This window comes from Haliotis rubra, unplaced genomic scaffold (assembly GCF_003918875.1).
Source record: "Haliotis rubra isolate DU_JTF1 unplaced genomic scaffold, ASM391887v1 Scf719, whole genome shotgun sequence".
In the NCBI taxonomy this organism is placed as follows: domain Eukaryota; kingdom Metazoa; phylum Mollusca; class Gastropoda; order Lepetellida; family Haliotidae; genus Haliotis; species Haliotis rubra.
The window spans coordinates 249,618-270,500 of NW_025767434.1; the positions used below are offsets into that span (position 1 = coordinate 249,618).

A 20,883-nucleotide genomic window follows, 5' to 3' on the forward strand; every position below is an offset into this window, starting at 1 on the left:
TTGGTGCAGTTAGTGGAGAAATTCATCTTCGATGTAACCACATATATATACATAGCATATAGTGAGTGTTTTAAGTGAGTCTAAACTTTTGATGGGTAGTATATATAACTGTGCACTTGTTCAACATTCACCTGAAGAAGGAGAGCGAGACATAAGACTAAAAGAAGTTACTATCCATGAAGTGTCATGTATTTAGTGTGATGTGTGTAAGCAAGTACAGCACCTAGCATCAATCACAGAAAGATTAATGAAGTGATTCTGATATCCTGGTAGCCTGATATCAAACTTTTCTGCTGAGCATGGCAATGTAATTTCACTGTTGTGATATCTCCTGGGGGATATCTCATCCAAACTGTATTTCCTTTGGAAGTCAATTTCATATCATACATAAAGTGTATGAGTGTAGTTATGCAGTGTAGTACCCATATTTCACAATAAAACGAGTCACAATGCATTTGATATTATTGATATTATCAGTGTATAAAATAGTTTTGAAATATGGCCTGTCGAAGAACTGGCTGACCAGTCCTGAACAAACACAGCCAGTCCCAAAAACTAAAACTCTTCATTCAAACCAAGTTAAGTTTATTTTTTCAAATATTTCCCCCGACCAAAGGACGGCCTTACTTATTTAATAGACTGTACTATACAATAGACTGTCAAGGACAGTGGAACGGCTATATTTTATACACTGATATTACCAGTATTTGCTGACTAATGCATTTGATTGTTACTGAATTATTTCACTTACAATCTGCAGCAATTACATATATCTAAGTGTGATCTAGTTATGATAACCAAACATCCATTCCTGTACGAGTGAGTGAACGTTTATTACCACATACTGCATGTCAGCAGAACTCCTTCTGTATCACAGCATCCTGTACATACTGGGACCAGGCAAACTAGAGACTGAAAGCATGAGCAGTGATCCTGCTGTCAGGAAGTGATGACTCAATACCATCCATGTCACAGAGCCTGATCTTTCAATTCCCTTATGATATTATGAGTTCTACTGAGGGATAGCTGCTTGATTATCAATACTGGCTCCTGAACATAACATTTTCACAGTCTTATGTTATTATCATGCAAACATTGTAATACAAGGTAAGTGTATTGTTATAGTCTACCTTAATAATAAAGACAAAAAATACAAAATATTTGGATCAAAATATTTTATTCTGGAATTTCTTTGAAATATACAGAGTAATATATTTCAACTGTAGGTATGACACAATAGAATAAACAATGAAACTGCACCTTGCTTATCACTGCAGACAACTGACAGTTTATGTTGTAGGTGCACGCCTGCACCAGTTATAGCCGCTGCATTTAACGTTCACTGCCAAGACAAAATACTTTGGCATAAGCTCTTTTGATCACAAAAATATATTTCATTTGCAACATTAATGAAATGACAAATGAATAATTCAAAAGAATAAACTGGGTCCCCTTCAAGTAATGAAATGACCGTCATATGATTACTTTTCATGCTTTTCTACCATTTATACAATTGATCTGTCACATGGTCAGTGTAGAATCAATGTCAGAACGACAACTGATTCTTATAAATACAAAAACAATTTGCAACATTAACCCAGAATAATTACACAGCAAAAGAAACTGGTAATATTGTCAGAAGGCAGAAGAAATTTGGGCACAAAATGAAAATTTACCTCATTCATTTGTAGGGGGAATCATCGTGAAGAAAATAAACAAAACCTCATTCAAAAAAATGTCAAAGTACCTATTAAAAGATTTGGTGTTTGTCATGTACATTACAAATGAACTCATTTCCTATACACTGAATAACAAAACATAATGGGTAATCATGGTAATGAAACACAAAATAAATTCCAATCACATTTCTAATTAGTTCATTGACCAGCTATGAGACGAAAAATTTCTTTGAATGTGGCCTTAGTCCAAATGTCCTAACACACTTCTTCAAACATATACTTATTATCCCACTAACTAATTCCCTTATACTGAAAACATTTATGTATTACCATCACACAGATAAACTTCCATGTCAAGCAATTACATGTTCACTCTACATGTGTAACATAACCAATAAATGACAAATTATCATCTCATTACATGGCTAGTTGGCTTGTCTTGTGTCTAAAAGACTTGTGCGAAGTACAGTTATGGCAATTTCATTACAATGATAGTGAAACATTAAGCCATGGAACAGGCAACATTCAGATCTGTTCATGCTGTGCATCACATTTCATGTCATGGTCTTTGTATATGCCAAACAATGAAAACTTGTAACATATGATAAGCATGCCCAGCAATAAAGAGAAAAAAGGGTAGGAACCAAACAGTGTTGTCAAACCCAGGATTATATAGCTTAGTGGTACATAATGAACCGATAGAAATCATTTCCAATATGACTTGGAGATATTACCCTTACAGTTACTCTGAAGGGTAAATCACAATTTTAGTGCTAGTACTACTACAGAACCATTTTAGTCTAGTTGTCTGAACATGGTGAACTTGTCCTTTGGCATAACTGTCATAGATTCTGTTACAGGCCATCATATATAAAGCTGACTAGACTGAAAGAAATTTTACTATACAGAGGTTTACAAAATGTAGGTGCAAACTGTAAATTCATTCTTTTCAAGTACCATCTTGAAAACAAAACAATATTTTCTATTTTGGTTTTTAATTTATACATTTCATATCTAAATGTTCTTTAAAAAACCAAAACAACATTGGGGAATTCATGGGTTCTTTTCAATCACATCTTTCCATACAAGTGTTTCACCTGAAGATATGTTCAAAAGGACTCAAATATATATATACCACCTGTATTAAACAGTAAGTAGCCAGCTCCTTCTTAAGGGATTAAAATATATAGCAACTTATACTTCTTTTCAAAACCAATTTTAATTATTAGTGTTTCCAAAGAGTAAATCAGCCCTTGGTCTACTTACAGACTCAACACATTTGAGAGGCGAATCCCTCGGTTTATGCAAATGTAGGTCAACCATTAACAGGATCAATTTCCCAACTGTGTACATAGTGTACACAAGGACTTACAAGCGAGGAGCATAGCAGACTCACAACTTGTGTGTGGTATAGTCATGTCAGCACAAGCACATAGGTAACCACAGTAAAGAATGGTGAAGAACAGGTGCGTTTGACTGTATAGGTTTATTGTTATTTACCTTAATTTTACACAAGAAAACTAAATATCTGGGGCCTGTTAAATCTGAAACACTAATTAATATTCTTAAAGCCAAGAACTTTTCAGTATGTAGCAATATGGTTAGGAAAAACAACTTTGGTGGATCAGCCCTTACTGAACGTTATTTCATTAGTACTGAAAGGTTCCTAATAGAGTTCAGAGCCTGTTTGTAAAAAAATCTGCAGGACACTAACATAATTCAAGAGAAAAAGTTGGCTACGGTAATGAATGACAGAAGGAAGATAACACTAAGCACTGAACTCCTGACATATGAGTGTATGCCGAGAGCATGCGTACCTAAATATGTACTCAGCAGATGTAGGCTGCATGACCTAGTTGCGATCTGGAGTGACATGCTACTACTGTTAACCTACCTTTTACTTTATCATTTACATTAAGAAACTATTTACTAGGGCCCACTAAATAATCAATATAAGGAACTTATCAGCTTATGATTTATCTTTAGCCAAGAGTACAAATCCGTAGAAAGTTAATCTTGTCAAGGTTTGTCTACCAAATGCTGATGTGAACTAGTCTAAGCTTTCAATTTGTCTTCCAGTCAATAGTTTTAGCAAGAACTCAAAACATAAAAATCCTTGATTCCTTGACGTCTTTTCCAATGGTATTCGAACCTGTGGATCCCCTAAACCTTTATCGTTTAACACTATGGTTTTGAAAAGGACCCTTAGACTTACAAGCTTATCTTCGAACACTGGTTGCCATAACCTTATTTAATATTAATATACAAAATAATCATATGATGAAACCAAGAAATGCTTTTCACATACATAATTAATCGTAATAGATTCTTAACATAACACTGCATGTAAGATAATTTGACAAACATCCTTTTTCAATATGCTCACTATTAACAAATGATATTACCCTATTACTGGTTCAAACAGGGTTCGATTTACCAATTTATAACATGCACAAGTACAACCTGATATTATAAAAGCAACCTAGTATTAATCACATTAATGTAAACGAATTTCAATTTTTTTACCCTGACTAAACCTTAATTGTCAATACAACATCAATCTTTGAACGTACTCAATACCTCGAGGCACACAACATTACTAATCCTGGTGTTCCATGTAATTTATCATGCTTTCTTGGGCCTGACATCCTAAAACTGCGGGTACTTCAAGATTATGTACTGTACCTAACTGTAGCTGCATCTCTAACTGATGTTGACATCTGTTTCATGTTTCAGAATTTAAATTATCCACCTAATAATAATAATTATGCACTAAATGACAGCTATCATGCAAGTCTTTTTACAGTAAGCACTGTCTGCCTGAAAATCATGTCAGTAATTTGAGAATTCATCCATTTGGTTACATTTATGTGACCAAGGACCATAGGTAGGTTTTCATGTCAACATGTATGCAGTGCAAGTTAGATCAAGTTGCTTAAATCGAGCCCTGTTGAAAGAGACAATTAACTCCCTGCTTAAAATATGAAAAATACTATAGTGCATAAGATGACTTATCACAAATATCATCACTATACATTTTTCAAAGGATTTTTTCTCACAAGAACATAACAATAATTACTTTAAGTTTAGACTGGAGCATTCTAAGTGGGTCACAACTCCTAATTATCAACTTCTGTAGCATTGTTAGTCCGAACCTTTGCACCAAAGTCATTTCCTGGGTTCAGACACTTGAATTGTACTTGTTGATATACTGAACTGCAAACAAATTACAACTTGTGAACTATAAATTTCAACAAACTGTTATTGCAATCACCATTTTGTCACAACATCAAAACTGAAAGGGTAAACAAACTAACAATTTCAAATTTCTTAATTCAACAGTATTGCATTTCTTCAAAAAACAGACTGAAGTATATTCTTTAGTATTTCTCCACAGGAAAGGTCTACTAAATGACTTTGCTGAGGTATAGTGTTGAGATTCAGTGACATTTCATCTTTTATACAACTGGTCTTGTGAGACAGTAAAGAAAATATTGTCTTAATAGTCTGCAACAAACATTTATCAAACAATCACTCCCTTACATTAGTGATCCTTTGTAACAGATATAATCTGATAACAAATCAATGACAACATCGCTGGGCCATATAAACTATCAGAGAAAAAAATGTATGAAAGACTAGAGGATAACAGTCAGACATTTTCACTTCTCACAGAATTGACCAAGTTTGGCAATGGAACAACATGAAAATATTCAGTTCAGTTGTCAGCTAACAAGCAAAGCCCTGTTACATGTGTTGGTCTTTTACTTCATGTTGCTTTGCAGGTTAAATATTGTTCAGTTACAGAATGAAGGGAGCACTAACAATTATGTCGAAGTAAGACATAAGCATCACAGATTTTTTTGATTAACGTATTATATACACTGTATTATGACTAAATAACCTGTAGGCTGCAAGTTAATAGTCTAAATTCACATTGATACAAAATATGAGATGTATCTAGTTTTGATCTCAAATATTGAGCACTTGTTTAAAAAAATAGAGTGCACTCTGAAGAGGACTAGGCTAGATAAAGCAACAAAGTAATAACATATTTATAGAATAGATATTCTGATTTGAGAACAAATGATTTTGTACATGGAACAATAAGAGAACTTTCAGTCCACTTGCACACATCTAGTCTGTTGCAAAAATATGTTCCTCGTGTAAGGCTAATGCTGGTCTATTTCCCAGTTCATAACTCAAGCCACTTTTATTATCACATCCTGGGTCCAAAGTATGAAGACATGATGCTTCAAACGCTGCCACTGATATGAAAGAAAATGACACAGTTTCATCCAATTGAAAGAAAGATATATCCATTCACACGGAGCAAATGTTGGAACAAAATAAGTAACCCCCAACCAATGCATATTGCCCTGAAATGAACTGGAAAAATATGATCACAGAAAATTGGAATATTGTCAAAAAGGATGGTAGCCTCTCACCATTTGAAGCCGAGATCATGATGTGTTCTGACTATGAACACTGCAGATAAGGGGGACAGTAGGGACATGTATTGGTCCCAATCTGGTAGGCAGATGAAGGAGAGTAGGTGTAGTTGTAATACTGGCTGCCTGGACTTGTGGTAGGTGCACTGAATGGGCCATAGAACACCTGATCGATCACAAGATTGTTCAGCTGGTCCAACTGTTGGAGTTCAATACATTTCTGCGAACTTTTCTGTTCTTGTTCCACATAAACTTGACAGGCAAGTTGATGGATCAGATTGAGTGTCTGTCTCCTTTCATGACCCATAAGACAGATGGTACTTTCATCCACAACACGATACAATGTCATCAGATATTCATACTTGTATTCTTCATCCTCACTGAAATGATTTGTAAGGTAAGCTTCAAGCTTTTGTCTCTGCTGGTTAATATCACTGAAATCAATGAAGAATCTTGAGCACATGTACCTTTCCATGGTCCTTATATCCACATCCTCTGCAGGGTTGAATCCCCGCACTAACAAATTGCAGTATTTCAACAAACCACCACCACGAATTTCCTCTGGGTTTCGGGTAGCTATTTGCTTCTTTGTCAAGTGAAACCATGCCTCACAGAAATCTCCATACAGACTTTCTGCCACAACAGTTGGGTAGAAGTGCTCACTCATTGGTGTCGCAGAGACATCATAGAAGGTCAACAAGCTCTCCAGAATGATCTGAAAAGAATCAACGCTGAACTCGAACTGACGTTTCATCTTATCCACGAATTTGAGTTCCACGTTTTTCCCCTTGTTGTTTGACAGCGAAATTAAACTCCACCGGTCCCCGTGTTCATTACACACTTTCACCATCTTCTGCACATAAGCTTCCTTTAAGCTGCAGCTACTCATTTTTTCTTTACTTACACCATCTGGAAGGAAATCCAGCAGGCAGCCAAGCACACAGTTCTTGATTTTCTGCAACTCGTTGTGGTTTGACAGGTCCACTCCGAAAATCAGATCCAAGTCGTTGTACGATTGAATCTCATCCGTTCCAAGGATGTAACTGGCAGCACCACCATTCAAACGTATGTCACGTATTACAACCCCTTCACTTTTCAATTTATCACGGACAATTACTACCAAGTCTTTCAATTTCAACTCCAGAGTAGGGAAATTTCCGCGACCGTGAATAGGAACCACGTCTTCCATAACCTCATGAAGTCGAATAACTTGTTCATGACACAAAACTTGGAAGCGATTGGAACACATGTTTGCCATACCAGGTCTTGTCAGTTCGTTAGTAGTGTGGTATTTCTGCAAGAAGAAGAGACAGTTTGAATATGACAATCCTACTCACTGACAGCCGCTCGTATACACACACCCTCACACAGCGGCAGACGTCAAACTGCAGTCTAGGCACATTAGCGGCTGTTACGTACTACCACCGAAGGACTATTCACATACCATAATCATACGCCTAATTCCAGCTGTTTTAAAAATGCTCATATGATTTCTTATTTTGTAAACGTATTTTAATATCAATTCATGCGTTAAATGTTACATGTATGATTCAATATAGCGAAAGTTATTTCTAACGACAAACATTAGTTATTTTCATAGAACTACTTTTCCTCCGCAGACACAGCGTAGTGAAGAAGGCTCACAGATGATATAGTTATTTTTAGATCCCAATCGGTTGCTCGTGGTGTTGAAATGTCAAACGAAGCGTATGCGTTTACTTATCACAAACACAGTGTTTAGTTTTGATGTACATTTCTAGGTTGTTATGATAGTATATTTAATATTTCTTGCGACATCTTTCAAATTAAAGTAACCGGTTGACAGCTGTTAGGTAGCGACATAAGGGAGACTACTGCGTCCAAAATATGGAACGGACCTTCTCGTTTCAATTGAGTTTTTCGGTTAATTTAATATATGAATATATTCAGTTGGTTCCAGAATGTGTTTTCAAATAAGTACATCACTTTATATCAGTAGCTTGGTTAAGCTCAATGCGTTAATCATTAAACCATCTTAATCAGTCTATCCCAATCAACATGTAATGATCAACAACCAATATTGTGTGCCAGTATATACTTACATTGGTATCAGTTTGGAGATAGAAGCCCCAAACCCTGACTTGTACGAGGCAAAATATGCTAAAATATTGTCCTTTTTTGTATCCGTGGTTATATACTTTGAATACGGAAGACGAGAAAGAGAGTTTCCAGAAATATAGATAAATGTTGATAAGGAAACCCAGTGGTAATTGTACATAATTAGCCATCAGATTGATTCAGTTAGTTATTGTCTTCCGTGTTGCGCAAAACACGGAACCCAAAGTTAAGGTTTCAGCAATCACGAGGGTTTTCACAGATTATGCGATACCTTAACAAAAGGCATAAATACAGTTCATATAGTCCAAATGTGTATATCAGTGTCGGGATGGAAAACCAGAAAAAGTGTATCCTGTCATGTCTGACACGCCCAACCCAACCCAACACGAGTTATTATATTCCCAACTTGGCTGTATTTACAGTACCCTTATTTATCGTAGCTAGTGCTTGTGTTGTTATGTTATTTATTGGCTTGATGGTTAAGTATTATACGAACCACCACAGTACAAACCGAAAGACTACCTTTTCTCACCGTACTTGGTAGGGGTTTAATTACACATATACACATACACTGAGAGAGTGTAATCCCAAATATAACATATGTTACACATACACTTATTGCCTGACTGATCTCATTTGGGTGACAGGATTCCACCCACAACCCACGGTTGTCTATACGTACGTTACGTTAAGCATACGTAAACACAATCTGTTACATGGAACGAGTTGAGCGAGAATCAATTAAGTATTGATGAATGTTGATATAGATGTTTATTTGGGTTATGACGTACTCAATACGTCTTTTCTGTTGGTTGACCGTATACAATACGGTCCAGAGATTGTTGTTGCACATATAGATGTACGATGGCCGCTTTAACATGACGACTACGATGATGCTGATGAATGTGATGTTTTTTCCCATATGTATCTTCTGACTAATGCTGCTGCTACTACTAAACTGCTGCTACTACTACACTGCTACTACTGCTGCTGCTGCTACTACTATTACGACTACCACCACGTCCAGACAGTTGCCATGGGTACAACGTGTGAAGCCCATTTCTGGTGTCCCCTGTTGTGATATTGCTGGAACATTGCTGGAATATTGCTAAAAGCGGCGTAAAACTAAACTCACGCAATCACCCACACTCACTCCCGACAGCTGACGCCACTACTACTACCACTCCTACTGCTATTGATATTGTTTCTGCTACTACCACTACTACTCCTGCTACTACTACTACTCCTGCTACTACTACTACTATTGCTTCTACTATTACTGTACTACTACTACTAGTATTAGTCACGACAACGATGATGAATTTCATGATTATGTAGTTCAGACGCTGTCAAGGAACAATCATCTAATGACTGTTCTCTATCACTACCGTGTATTGACTGCATGGTCCTGCTACCTGAACACCGTCATACGTTCTGCCGGACATACATCCGCGCCTACGACATCCATCATTGTACATGAAGGGCTTTACATGCAATCGTCCATGTCAAGTGTGTTGACCACTACCGTGAGGCCAGTCTACACCGGCCAATCTGCGGAGAGTGAGGACTGAGCGTCGACCACTAAAGTTGGAGGGTCATTCTGCGTCTTGCTTGTCAAAGACATCACATAGTGGAAAACACCAGACGGAAACACTTCCAATGTCAGTGACGCCCCACGAACCAATCTCTAGCATTACTGACGGAAGAAGCGTGAGTGAGTGAGTCGGGGTTTTTACTCAACGTTTCATTTCAGCTTCGTCACTGCGTGTCAGTCTGATGAGGTGGAAACGTCCGAAGTGAAGCAGATCTGGGCTTACTTCATTGCAATGGGCGTGTGTATATGTTATTAAATAATACTGTAATTCCCCAATTTGTCATCCGCTGACTCAATTAGATCAGTTGATTATATTGCCCGATACAACCGGGGTTTTAATAGGGATGACCGTAAAGACTAGGAATACTTAACTTGGAAGATGTTTACGTACAGACAGTCAAGCCTCATACACCGATTAACAACCTATATAGATACTTGCCTGAGCACTTGTGGTTCTAATCAATGGATAATCAGTGATAGAAAGATATCGCCGAGGGCGTTATTATGATAGACCTGACGTCACACGCCTTGACTATACACAGCCTTTAGTGTAGTCTTTAAGCAATTCTACGGATGAGTGGTTTGGTCAACAGTCTACTCAAAGCTAAACCAACACTCAGCGCGGGAGCGGATCATGCAAGGCGTGCTGCGCCCAACCAGGCGTGGCTACTGCCTCGCTCCTCACGTTAAGGGTTGCTAAATGTTACTTAATCTATAAGCCACTAGGTGTAATAAATTATCGCCTGTATAATATTATGTTCCTTTGAAGGAAACAGGCAGCAACGCATCCTATTTACGACAACTTGGATCACGGGGCAATGTCCGGAAAGACTGAGTTATAGTGTACAGTTCCAATACAAGATGGCAGTTATAACATTTAGTATGAAATTTTGATACCGTATATTGTCACTTCGACGACCGATTCAAGTAGCATGTGTATTACTTTATTTGGTTACAAAGGACTCCCTGAAACAGAAATACGCAGATCCGCAAACTTTGGTTATTGGTTATAAAACTACATAAGACAGTCACGAATAACAATGCCGTTTTGTGACGTTATCAGAAGAAAGCGGTTTTGAAACACATACGCATAAAGTTTTCTCTGGAATACCGACCAATACTCGAGTGTACTAAAATACGTCTTGTACGATCTGCTCCTGTTGTGATGATGTCAGTGAGTGAGTTTAGTTTTACACCGCACTCCGCAGTATTCCAGCTATATGGCGGCGGCCTGTAAATAATCGTGTATGGACCAGACAATCCAGTGACAAACATCATGACCATCGATCTACGCATTTGGGAACCGATGACATGTGTCAGCGAGCCTGACCACCCGATCCCGTTGGTCGCCTCTTATGACAAGCATGGGTTACTCAAGATCAATTCTATCCCGGATGTTCACGGGTTGTGTCTATATGATGCACATGGATGTAAAGGGACAGTACGTGTATTATCCAGTAGATTTCCATGATGGATGGAAAATACAGACCCATACAAGACTATTTACAGTGAGCGTTAAAAGGCCGCTAGGAACAGTGTTCCCGTCACATCCCGGCGTTCACAACACAGCACCGCCGTCATGAACAGACAGAGAGCTAGTTGCGGCGTAAAACAACAAACCTGCCACAATTATGGCGTCTGCTGCATGTATAGTTGCATCTGTCGATGAGTACAACTGTGTTTTCCTATCACCAAAATGAAATGACAAAATCTGTTATAATTTATTAATAAGAAAAGCAAAATTTATGGATGTGAACTTCTTTATTGTGAATAACACGACGGAGCAAGCATACACTTCGAAACGTCGTGCTATGCACAATAAAGAAGTTGACATCCATAAATCTTGCTTTTCTTCTTTTCTTATGCATTCCACGTTGAAACGCCCTTCAAAGATTTGTTATATTAATGAACGTAACTTTACACGTATATGTATTATTTGTAGTGGTAATAATCCCCTACAGTAACGGCTATAACAAACCCGGAGACACAGCAGTAGTACATAACAAGGGACTGTTTAACAGACGCATCAAGTACTGCAACTGCAAGATATTGATTGGCGTGTCACAATGCTACCTCCCTACTAGCCAATGTCCCTTTGTGAGCTTGGCCTTGTCCCTGCCTGGCTTATAGTACGGTAGAAATGCAGATCGATTGGCCATAATTGGATGAGAATCGATTTTACAAGCATTTAGTGGTGTCACGTGATCGTCGTATTTATGGTGAGCGTACTCGGTGTACAAACGGCAGCTATGCCTGAAATCATGAAAAGATGCTTCTATCGTACACGGCCGGGCAAGGGGACGAGTTCGGCGAGGTTACGGGGCGTTGGGATAGCCCGATCAGTGAGTGAGTGAGTATAGTTTTACGCCGCACTCAGCAATATTCCAGCTATATGGCGGCGGTCTGTAAATGATCGAGTCTGGACCAGACAATCCAGTGATCAACAGCATGAGCATCGATCTACGCAATTGGGAACCGATGACATGACCATGTGTTCATGTTATAACTGAACATTGCTCAAAGTGTCGTAAACTATTGTAATTCATGGTTAAAAAGTAACGATGGCACATCAATAGACGAGAACCTGTAGAATTAAAGCAATGGTTCCAGCAATCTATGTATAGTAACCAGGCCTTGTTAGCAAAGCCTCCTTTTTGTCTGTATAATGTTATTTGATAACCTGAACTGAGTTATAGATAAGGCGTTTACGGACATGACACTGTGAACAATAGGTTCAAGCTATATGCGCATTACTGTTATCGTAGACGAAGTGTTACCGAAGGTGAAGTGAGTGAGTTTAGTTTTACGCCACTTTTAGCAACATTTCAGCAATATCATGAAATGGGCTTCACACATTGTACCCATGTGGGGAATCGAACCCGGGTCTTCGGGTGACGAGCGAACGCTTAACCACTAGGCCACCCCACCGTCCAGAAGGTGAAGTGATTACCTTGAGCTGGAATGATCAGCCGTTTGTTGGTTAATACCTCTTAGAGAGCTCAATATGCTTAACTGTTCAAGGATCTGTTTCACCTGCCAAAATCACGAGCCAGCAATATTTGCAGTATTACACCAAAATGGTACCATATGGCAGTATTACAATACTAGTATTCCACTGTATTTGTAGATACACATAGTATTCTGCAGTATTTCTAAAAGGGCGATATTGCAATAACAGGAATCCATTGCATATGTATAATATATTATTACAGAATTACGATAATATTATTCTACTGCATTTGTGTAAGACAGTATTGCAGTGTTACAATAACTGTATTTCACAGAATTTTGTACAACAGCATTACGATACTAGTATTGTACTGTATAATTAAATACTGATTCATTATAATACTACTAGTATTATAGATACTAACAGTATTATAATGAATTAGTATTATATTATCGTCACATAATACTATTGTTTCAATGAATCAGAATATACATGCATTATCATTCATTAACAGTACTTATTTGCATCATTTACTGGCCCGAGAGGTCTTAACCGTAGATGTAATTCAGATTTTAAAACTTTTGGAAATATTTACGAGTTGAAATATGACAACCATTGAGACGCCACGAAGCAAGAAGTATTTATGCACATTACTGAGGGGAAGTGGTGCATCACTTGATGCCTCTGTATTGTCACATGCTGGGGCAACAATGCCGCATAATCTTCAAGTTGAGCGTACCATGTGTATACATGCAGTACATTAATACACGCATATGACAGGAAACAGGAGTAAACACATGCTCACCGGACATTGATGCGAACTTTAAATATTGCTTTCACAATATTCTAAAGCCATTTTGCCTTTTAAAAGTTCAATTATGCCCGTAAACGTTCCAAGAGCACCCTATTGAACAAAAACAATGCTAACTGCATTAAAATATGAAATGATCAAATGCAATAAACCTATGTACAACACTATAAAAGTTAATAAGTGTCAGTTCTAAACATGAAAACGCACCTCTTAAGACGTTCGGCCTCCAAAGCCAAGGTCAGTGACTGTACAAGAGGCACTGGCTGTATAACCCGTCGGGCAATGTCGACGCTATTAATACAAATGAGTAAGACATATATACCTGTCTGTAATCAACTAAATGTCCGTGACGATGTCGCTAGGCTGTTATGTCCCCTCAGGCAGCTTGAAGAATACGACCACACAGGACTGACCATTTGCCGTCAACTCTGCATAAAACGTCAATGCCTGTAAGACTAGCGTGCGTATGTGTGGCCTCGACGTAAAAGCAGCCGTCTTGAGTAATGGGCGGTAGAGGTCGCTAGCGGGCTCGGTTCATTCATTCGTTTCCACAACCAACCAGCAACGTAGGTCTCCCACCGAACCCAATTTGCGTCAGTGAAGCCGAAATATTGATCTCAATGTTTTCATCAGCGTTGTAACAGTCTGTACGTTCTAGAATGAACGGACATTATCGCAAAGTCTTTGATGAGATATCTTCCTTACATGGTCATGTTGCGTGGGCTAGCAATCTTGTTGCTATGGCTGCATTCAACGTCACAATGACGTCACGATGGACGCCCAATCGATGGGTTTTACCCAGTAATGTTGGATTTGTTTTGAGGATAGATCTCTGGAGAAGCAGGCTGTTTACGAAGTACCTATTCATTAACTCGGCCCACGGATTCCTTCAGATTAGTTTCGAGACTCGGGGCATCTATAAAAAGATAGATTTTTGTATTTCCGTTTGAAAATGGCTTCAAAGGATCTATAAATAGTAATCTGATAACCACTGGAGAATCAAGGCATACTGAAGACAACATGCCCATTATGACCAAAAATAGACTTAATTACAGGTGTTTTTGTCTGCTGGAGCGTTTTAAATCAGAAATACGCCTAATACACGTCGTGGAGCAGATAGACAAATGTAACACAAATTCGCTGGTTACACATCCGCACATTGCGAAGATATTAATGACGGAACATCGCTAAGGATGACAACAGACTTTCACGTAGACACAATGGGCGACTGGAACCGTTCTGATATGCCCTCTTGTACTACATAATGTCCGAAGCGAGCGTGGTCAATATTGATTAATGACTAGAAGAAGAATAATTAGCCAAAATAAACATATTAAATTTCGCAAATAAGACATCCGCAGTCATGTTCGCGTATGGTGTTCATCACACATACATTCAAACTGACCAGAAATCTTCCATATTGTCTGCAGGAAAACGGTGTTGCAAACACGACAAACGGGCTGATTGCTCTTTCATTGATTTGCATCTGGTGTAGCGTGAAAGATAATGGCACATGTATACACTCACTCACACGAGGAAGCTATAGGCAGTATTGCAGTTACCCAAATAAGGTTTATTTGTGAGTGGATGACCAGCCACTGAGAGGAATATTTATTGTATGCAGTATTAATCTCCATCATGGTGTGGTAACATAGTGTTTGAAGCAAATGTTCATGATTTTTTAAATTACACAAGTACAAATATGTCACCAATGCTGCTCACATGTGTGGTGAGTGACATATTGCAACCCAGGGCTGTGTTTTTCTGTCTTCACACACTGGTGCAAATATGTCACCACCGGTTTCCACACTGGCGTTGCGAGCTGGGTTTAACGTCCAATTACAGGGTACATTCGACCACTGTTAAGTCGAACGTGGACGTGTCGAGTTCTGGTTGTTTCGAATTCACCATCCGGTCCTTGCATAATCCTTCCATATTAGTCATCATTTGAGCGCGGATCTGTCGAACTGGGTGTGACAAATCGAGGTTGTCTCGAACGTATTCGGAAGCCACATGGACATGGTGCCAACAGGGGTCCGGACGTATGCTCTTCCTACTGGGTGAGTCCAGGAGACTAGAACTGCGCGCAACACTCGCTCTTGTGCCGCATTAGATGACTGGGCCTACAGCGCTCGCACTGTTACCGTGATGAACAAAACCTTCTTCACTCCAGTAAATGTTTCTTGATATATTCCGGTCCATGGTGTATCATTTTGAAACCGTATTATCTACCCCAGCAAGGATTCTGGTCATGTCTGTGTAAGTCTGAATGTGTTCAGGTTGAAACCCTCATGGATCTCATGATGAACTTGCCCCCATGCACGGTATTCTTGTAGCAGGAGTTAACTGAACTGGTTTACGGAGTGACGTCGTACCCCGACGTTGCTCTTGATATAAGTCACTGATGGTTTTTTTTGTTTTTTTTGGTCAAGACTCATTATTTGAAAGACGCTGTGATAAGGCTCGAATGTTAGCTGATATAGCAACATTCAGACAGGTTGAGCATCATTGCTGTAGAGAGAATTTTATAGTTCTGAACTAATGGTACCTTGGTAAAACTGTAGTAGTTGTTTGCAAATGGTTGTATTTTGTATATTGTTGTGGTAATGTCATACATGTCTCGCAAGACAGGTCAGGGTTAACGGGAAGCTTCCAGTGGGCAGCATGGACAAAGGAAAGTCACAACTGAATGTTTGTGAGTGATGTCATTTGATTGTGGCGTCACAATAACCGATGACGTCTCAGTGGGCTACTAGCCTTGTCATGCAATGTCCTTCATCTCACCGTGGGTCCCGTTCCTCAAAGCGATCGTAGCGCTACGACAGTCGTAAGTCTATGTTAAAGTATGGGAGTTACGATCACCTTAGCGCTACGATCGCTTTCAGGAACGGGTCCCTATTGATATCTCCTGTAGACATTGTGGAAGTCAAGTTTGGATGATAAGACATGTTATAACCGATGGACAGCTCTTACTGTAAAGGAAATTATAGGGATTATATAAACAAACGTATTCCAAGTAGAAGATGAACATATTCTTATTACACTTTTTAATAACACCCCATCCCTCAAATTATTATAATTCCACTTGGTTGTATCTTCAGCGAAATGAAATACCAGGACATTTTAATCCTAAAAGAAAATGATAGAAGTTGTGAGTTCTGTGCTCCTGAAAATACACTTTGTGATAAATAACCACAGGATTACAATTTTGTATGTCAGCAAATTGTTGTGACTTTCATGTGATGCCAATTTTAGTTCTTACATGAAAACGACCTCCCTCATACACCAAGGTCACTGCATAGTGTCACTCAGCCTTCCACAAATATCTTCAATGGTCTATCTGGCCATCACAAATGCTACGTTATCTCAGAGAAACACGTAAACAAGTACCCTGACATTTGTCTGCCTCTTAATAGGATAATAACAATTCATTTTGGATTCTGCTTAGAAATAACCTTAGACGTATAAAACCGTCCTTGGGGTCCATATATAGACGACCCATTGAACGCACAGGGGTTAGACTGCACGAAAATATATGTATAGTTTATGGATGACAATGCCTCCCAACAGCACTAACCCTTATCTCAGTCTGTGAGGGAGTAGTCTTGGTGCCTCGAGCAATAACTATTCCGTCGCATCTGAGACATTTAAATAGATCACAGCGCTATTTTCGTCTCCCCGGAACATTGGATTTGACTGTGCTGAGACACCAGTGGTGGAGCTGGGTGCGTGGGCGCCGCCTACGTGAGCCATCGATCGGCAATTCTCGGTAAAGGTCGGAGGTCGCCAACCAAACTTTCTCTCGCGCCACTTGATGAAAATAAATAATTGATTTGTAGCAGTTACCCCCCTTCCTGATGCTGATTTATCGATCTGTTGAAAGCAATTGTGTTTGGATTGTTCGGGTTAGTGATTGAAGGCAGATTCTGTGTGCGTGATACATTGCATAACTGAAGGCACTGATGATCGCCACGAGTCAAGACGTTTCCGGAGAAGCTAACATTAATAGATTATCTCGGGGTTGGCCGTACAACGGGATGGATATATTTTCCTCTGAAGTTCGTGTTTTATCTTGCAAGTGATTGCTGTATGGCGATCCTCGTAATGGCGGTATAAGGAGAGGAAAGATCTTTTACTAAAGAACATCATCTCGTGTAAACATGAGTGAAGGAGTGAGTGAGTGAGTGAGTGGGTGGGTTGGGTTTAAAGCTGCTCTGAACAGTGTGCTAGATACACGGACGGCGACACCAAGAATCATGTTAAGAGGCGAAGGTTTCAAGAGTGCTCAAAGAAACAACTCTCCACGGCTAATTGCAGGAGTCGGGTCGAGTCCATCGCCACCGATTTACAATGTACTTGCTTTTTCAAAATAAAGAATAACGGCGGGTCTTGCTCCTTGGACAGACCGATGAGTGCTCAGACCAATGAGTGCTCAGACTAGTGAGTGTTCAGACCAATACGTGCTCAGACTAGTGAGTGTTCAGGCCAATGAGTGCTTAGACCAATGGGTGCTCAGACTAGTGAGTGTTCAGACCAGTGAGTGCTCAGACCAATGAGTGCACAGACAAAAAAAATGAGTGCTCAGACCAAGGAGTACTGTGACCAATACGTGCTCAGACTAGTGAGTGTTCAGGCCAGTGAGTGCTCAGACCAGTGAGTGCTCAGACCAAGGAGTACTCAGACCAATGCGTGCTCAGACTAATGAGTGCTCAGACCAATGACTGCTCAGACCAGTGAGTGCTCAGACTAGTGAGTGCTCAGACCAATGAGTGCTCAGACCAATGCGTGCTCAGACTAGTGAGTGCTCAGACCAGTGAGTGCTCAGACTAGTTAGTGCTCAGACCAATGCATGCTCAGACTAATGAGTGCTCAGACCAATGCGTGCTCAGACCAGTGAGTGCTCAGAATAATGAGTGCTCAGACCAGTGAGTGCTCAGACTAATGAGAGCTCAGACCAGTGAGTGCTCAGACTAGTGAGTGCTCAGACCAATGAGTGCTCAGACCAATGCGTGCTCAGACTAGTGAGTGCTCAGACCAGTGAGTGCTCAGACTAGTTAGTGCTCAGACCAATGCATGCTCAGACTAATGAGTGCTCAGACCAATGCGTGCTCAGACCAGTGAGTGCTCAGTCTAATGAGTGCTCAGACCAGTGAGTGCCCAGACCAGTGAGTGCTCAGACTAATGAGTGCTCAGACCAGTGAGTGCTCAGACCAATGCGTGCTCAGACTAATGAGTGCTCAGACCAATGCGTGCTCAGACTAGTGAGTGCTCAGACCAATGCGTGCTCAGACTAGTGAGTGCTCAGACCAATGCGTGCTCAGACCACTGAGTGCTCAGACCACTGGTGCTCAGACTAATGAGTGCTCAGACCAGTGAGTGCTCAGACTAATGAGTGCTCAGACTAATGAGAGCTCAGACCAGTGAGTGCACAGACCAGTGAGTGCATAGACCAGTGAGTGCTCAGACCAGTGAGTGCACAGACCAATGATATTCTCCGTTCACCTGGTGCAAGCCACCACAATTCTCCCACTTGCGGGCCCCCAATCTACACATTGCTTACATAACAGGCAGTGTTAGCCCTCGCACAAAGTTCGGGGACAAAGTAAAGATCGTTTGACTCCCGCGAGTTAAGAACGATCCCATTTCATTAGCTAGAGTAATGGAAAGAAGTAGCCAATCAGCATAAAGCAAACATTATAATGCAAAGTGAGATGTGTGGAAATAACGACCAATTTTGGTCTAAATCCACATTTTACAGGAACAAGATGTTTATCACGTGAAATCCAGTACGGCCTGTGGACCAGTGGGAACTATTGGAAAGAATATCGGGATCGCTCCCAATTCCAGCAGATTCTTGAAACAAGGGGACGCAACGAGCTGAGACGCCTCTGATCACGAAACCTCCTGTTTTGCCTAATATATATCCAAATGAATGTGATCTCTGCCTTTGTGTTATGGGATGTAACTGGCATGCAATATTGGCTAACCCAGCTTCCGTACCTGCGCATTAGACCGGAATCCTCCACCCGAGTGACGTCAATGTGGAGTATTACCACACGAGACGGCGACGACTGCATCTTCTCCTTCATCGTGTGTTCTGCCGTAAGTCATTAATAACCAGGTGCAACTCAGCTCAACAATGTGATAAATCACACATCCAGCGACAGCTTGATGGATGGGATTGTCACACTAGTGAAGGTCTTTCATCACAGGCTGGATGGGGATATTAATGCATAGTTCGGTTACTGGGATTATAGTAATATATTGTACATGTGAAAAAACAAAGCTACAATGTTAAATCAGCTATAATGTTAAATCATGGATAATCTACGTCTTCTATTCTCCCTGGTTAAATATATAGAATATTTTAAAAAAAAGAAAACTAAATATCAAACCCATAAATCATTTCGTGGACTGGAGTAAACGCTGGACTGCCTCCCAGTGTGTCCCGAATGGCAGATACTGTGGAGATCTAGACCCGGCTACACTGCCTCCCAGTGTGTCCCGAATGGCAGATACTGTGGAGATCTAGACCCGGCTGGACTGCCTCCCAGTGTGTCCCGGATGGCAGATACTGTGGAGATCTAGACCCGGCTAGACTGCCTCCCAGTGTGTCCCGAATGGCAGATACTGTGGAGATCTAGACCCGGCTAGACTGCCTCCCAGTGTGTCCTGAATGGCAGATACTGTGGAGATCTGGACCCGGCTAGACTGCCTCCCAGTGTGTCCCGAATGGCAGATACTGTGGAGATCTAGACCCGGCTAGACTGCCTCCCAGTGTGTCCCGGATGGCAGATACTGTGGAGATCTAGACCCGGCTAGACTGCCTCCCAGTGTCCCGAATGGCAGATACTGTGGAGATCTAGACCCGGCTAGACTGCCTCCCAGTGTGTCCCGGAATGGCAGATACTGTGGAGATCTAGACCCGGCTAGACTGCCTCCCAGTGTGTCCCGAATGGCAGATACTGTGGAGATCTAGACCCGGCTAGACTGACCCGGCTAGACTGCCTCCCCAGTGTCCCTGAATGGCAGATACTGTGGAGATCTAGACCCGGCTAGACTGCCTCCCAGTGTGTCCCGAATGGCAGATACTGTGGAGATCTAGACCCGGCTAGACTGCCTCCCAGTGTGTGGCAGATATGGCAGATACTCCCAGTGGAGATCTAGATACTGTGGAGGCTAGACTGCCTCCCAGTGTGTCCCGGATGGCAGATACTGTGGAGATCTAGACCCGGCTAGACTGCCTCCCAGTGTGTCCCGAATGGCAGATACTGTGGAGATCTAGACCCGGCTAGACTGCC

At 40.6% G+C, this 20,883-nt stretch overlaps 1 protein-coding gene across 2 annotated transcripts; it reads right to left on the reverse strand.

Annotated features, from left to right (window-relative positions):
- Window positions 1–1,160: 1,160 nt before the first annotated feature.
- Window positions 1,161–14,064, reverse strand: LOC124259336 (terminal nucleotidyltransferase 5C-like). 2 transcript variants are annotated; one of them, XM_046693459.1, is made up of 2 exons: window positions 13,905–14,064; window positions 1,161–7,424 (listed from the first exon to the last, which is right to left on the reverse strand). In XM_046693459.1, exon 2 carries the CDS (start codon window positions 7,386–7,388, stop codon window positions 6,159–6,161), a length of 1,230 nt encoding a protein of 409 aa, XP_046549415.1. In that variant the 5' UTR covers window positions 7,389–7,424; window positions 13,905–14,064; the 3' UTR covers window positions 1,161–6,158. The 2 variants fall into 2 exon arrangements, with proteins under 2 accessions (XP_046549415.1, XP_046549416.1); XM_046693460.1 differs by lacking the exon at window positions 13,905–14,064 and having other exon boundaries at window positions 1,161–5,947; window positions 6,128–7,540.
- Window positions 14,065–20,883: the final 6,819 nt, after the last annotated feature.